This window comes from Mus caroli, unplaced genomic scaffold (assembly GCF_900094665.2).
Source record: "Mus caroli unplaced genomic scaffold, CAROLI_EIJ_v1.1 scaffold_18496_1, whole genome shotgun sequence".
NCBI classification, from domain to species: Eukaryota; Metazoa; Chordata; class Mammalia; order Rodentia; family Muridae; genus Mus; species Mus caroli.
Window position 1 is genome coordinate 15,574 of NW_018390683.1, and position 895 is coordinate 16,468.

Below are 895 nucleotides of genomic sequence, written 5' to 3' on the forward strand. Positions count from 1 at the left end.
AGGTATGTGGCCATCTGCCACCCTCTGCACTATACCACCATCATGAGTCAGAACCTCTGTGTCCTTTTAGTAGTAATGTCCTGGGTTTTATCCTCTGCCAATGCCCTTGTGCACACCCTTCTCTTGGCTCGCCTATCTCATTTTAGAAATAATACCATTCCCCACTACTTCTGTGAACCCTCTGCTTTATTGAGCCTGTCGAGCTCAGACACCACCATCAATGAGATGGTCATCCTTCCTTTAGGTACACTAGTCATTACCCTGCCATTTATATGCATCCTGGTCTCTTATGGCCGAATTGGAGTCACCATTCTGAGAACTCCATCCATCAAGGGAATCTGCAAAGCCTTGTCCACATGTGGTTCTCACCTCTCTGTTGTTTGTCTGTACTATGGGGCTATTATTGGGCTTTACCTAGTCCCCTCATCTAATAACACCAATGACAAGGATGTCATTGTGGCTGTGATATATAGTCTGGTCACACCCATGGTGAATCCCTTTATCTATAGTCTGAGGAATCGGGATATAAAAGGAGCATTGAGAAATATCCTCAACAGGAGACTGTGTCCACAGTGGTAATAATGGTCTTTACTCTTAGCATCCCTTCTTCCTTCTCTTATTCTCCCATCCATCCTTTCTTCCTTGTCAAGGAATCTTCATTAGGCTGCCTTTCCTTCACTCCTCCCTGTACAGTTTTCTTCTCCATTTAACTATCTTTTTGACATTCAGTGTCTTGGGAAAGTTTCTCAAAAACCTTCTACATATTTTTCTTGTAAAATTTTAATTGTTTATATAGTCATTATGGTTTCCTTTTTTAGAGAGGTTCATAGCTTTCATAGCAAAGACCTTTTCTTCTCTGCAGATAACAGAAGGATTTATTGCCTTAGATTATTTT

The 895-nt window shown here is 41.3% G+C and overlaps 1 protein-coding gene across 1 annotated transcript; it reads left to right on the forward strand.

Annotated features, from left to right (window-relative positions):
* Positions 1-2: 2 nt before the first annotated feature.
* On the forward strand, positions 3-579 carry LOC110288762 (olfactory receptor 50-like; the record flags this gene model as incomplete). Its single annotated transcript, XM_021155019.1, has 1 exon — positions 3-579. A coding segment is annotated over one exon (577 nt), but the record flags the coding sequence as incomplete, so codon positions are not given.
* Positions 580-895: the final 316 nt, after the last annotated feature.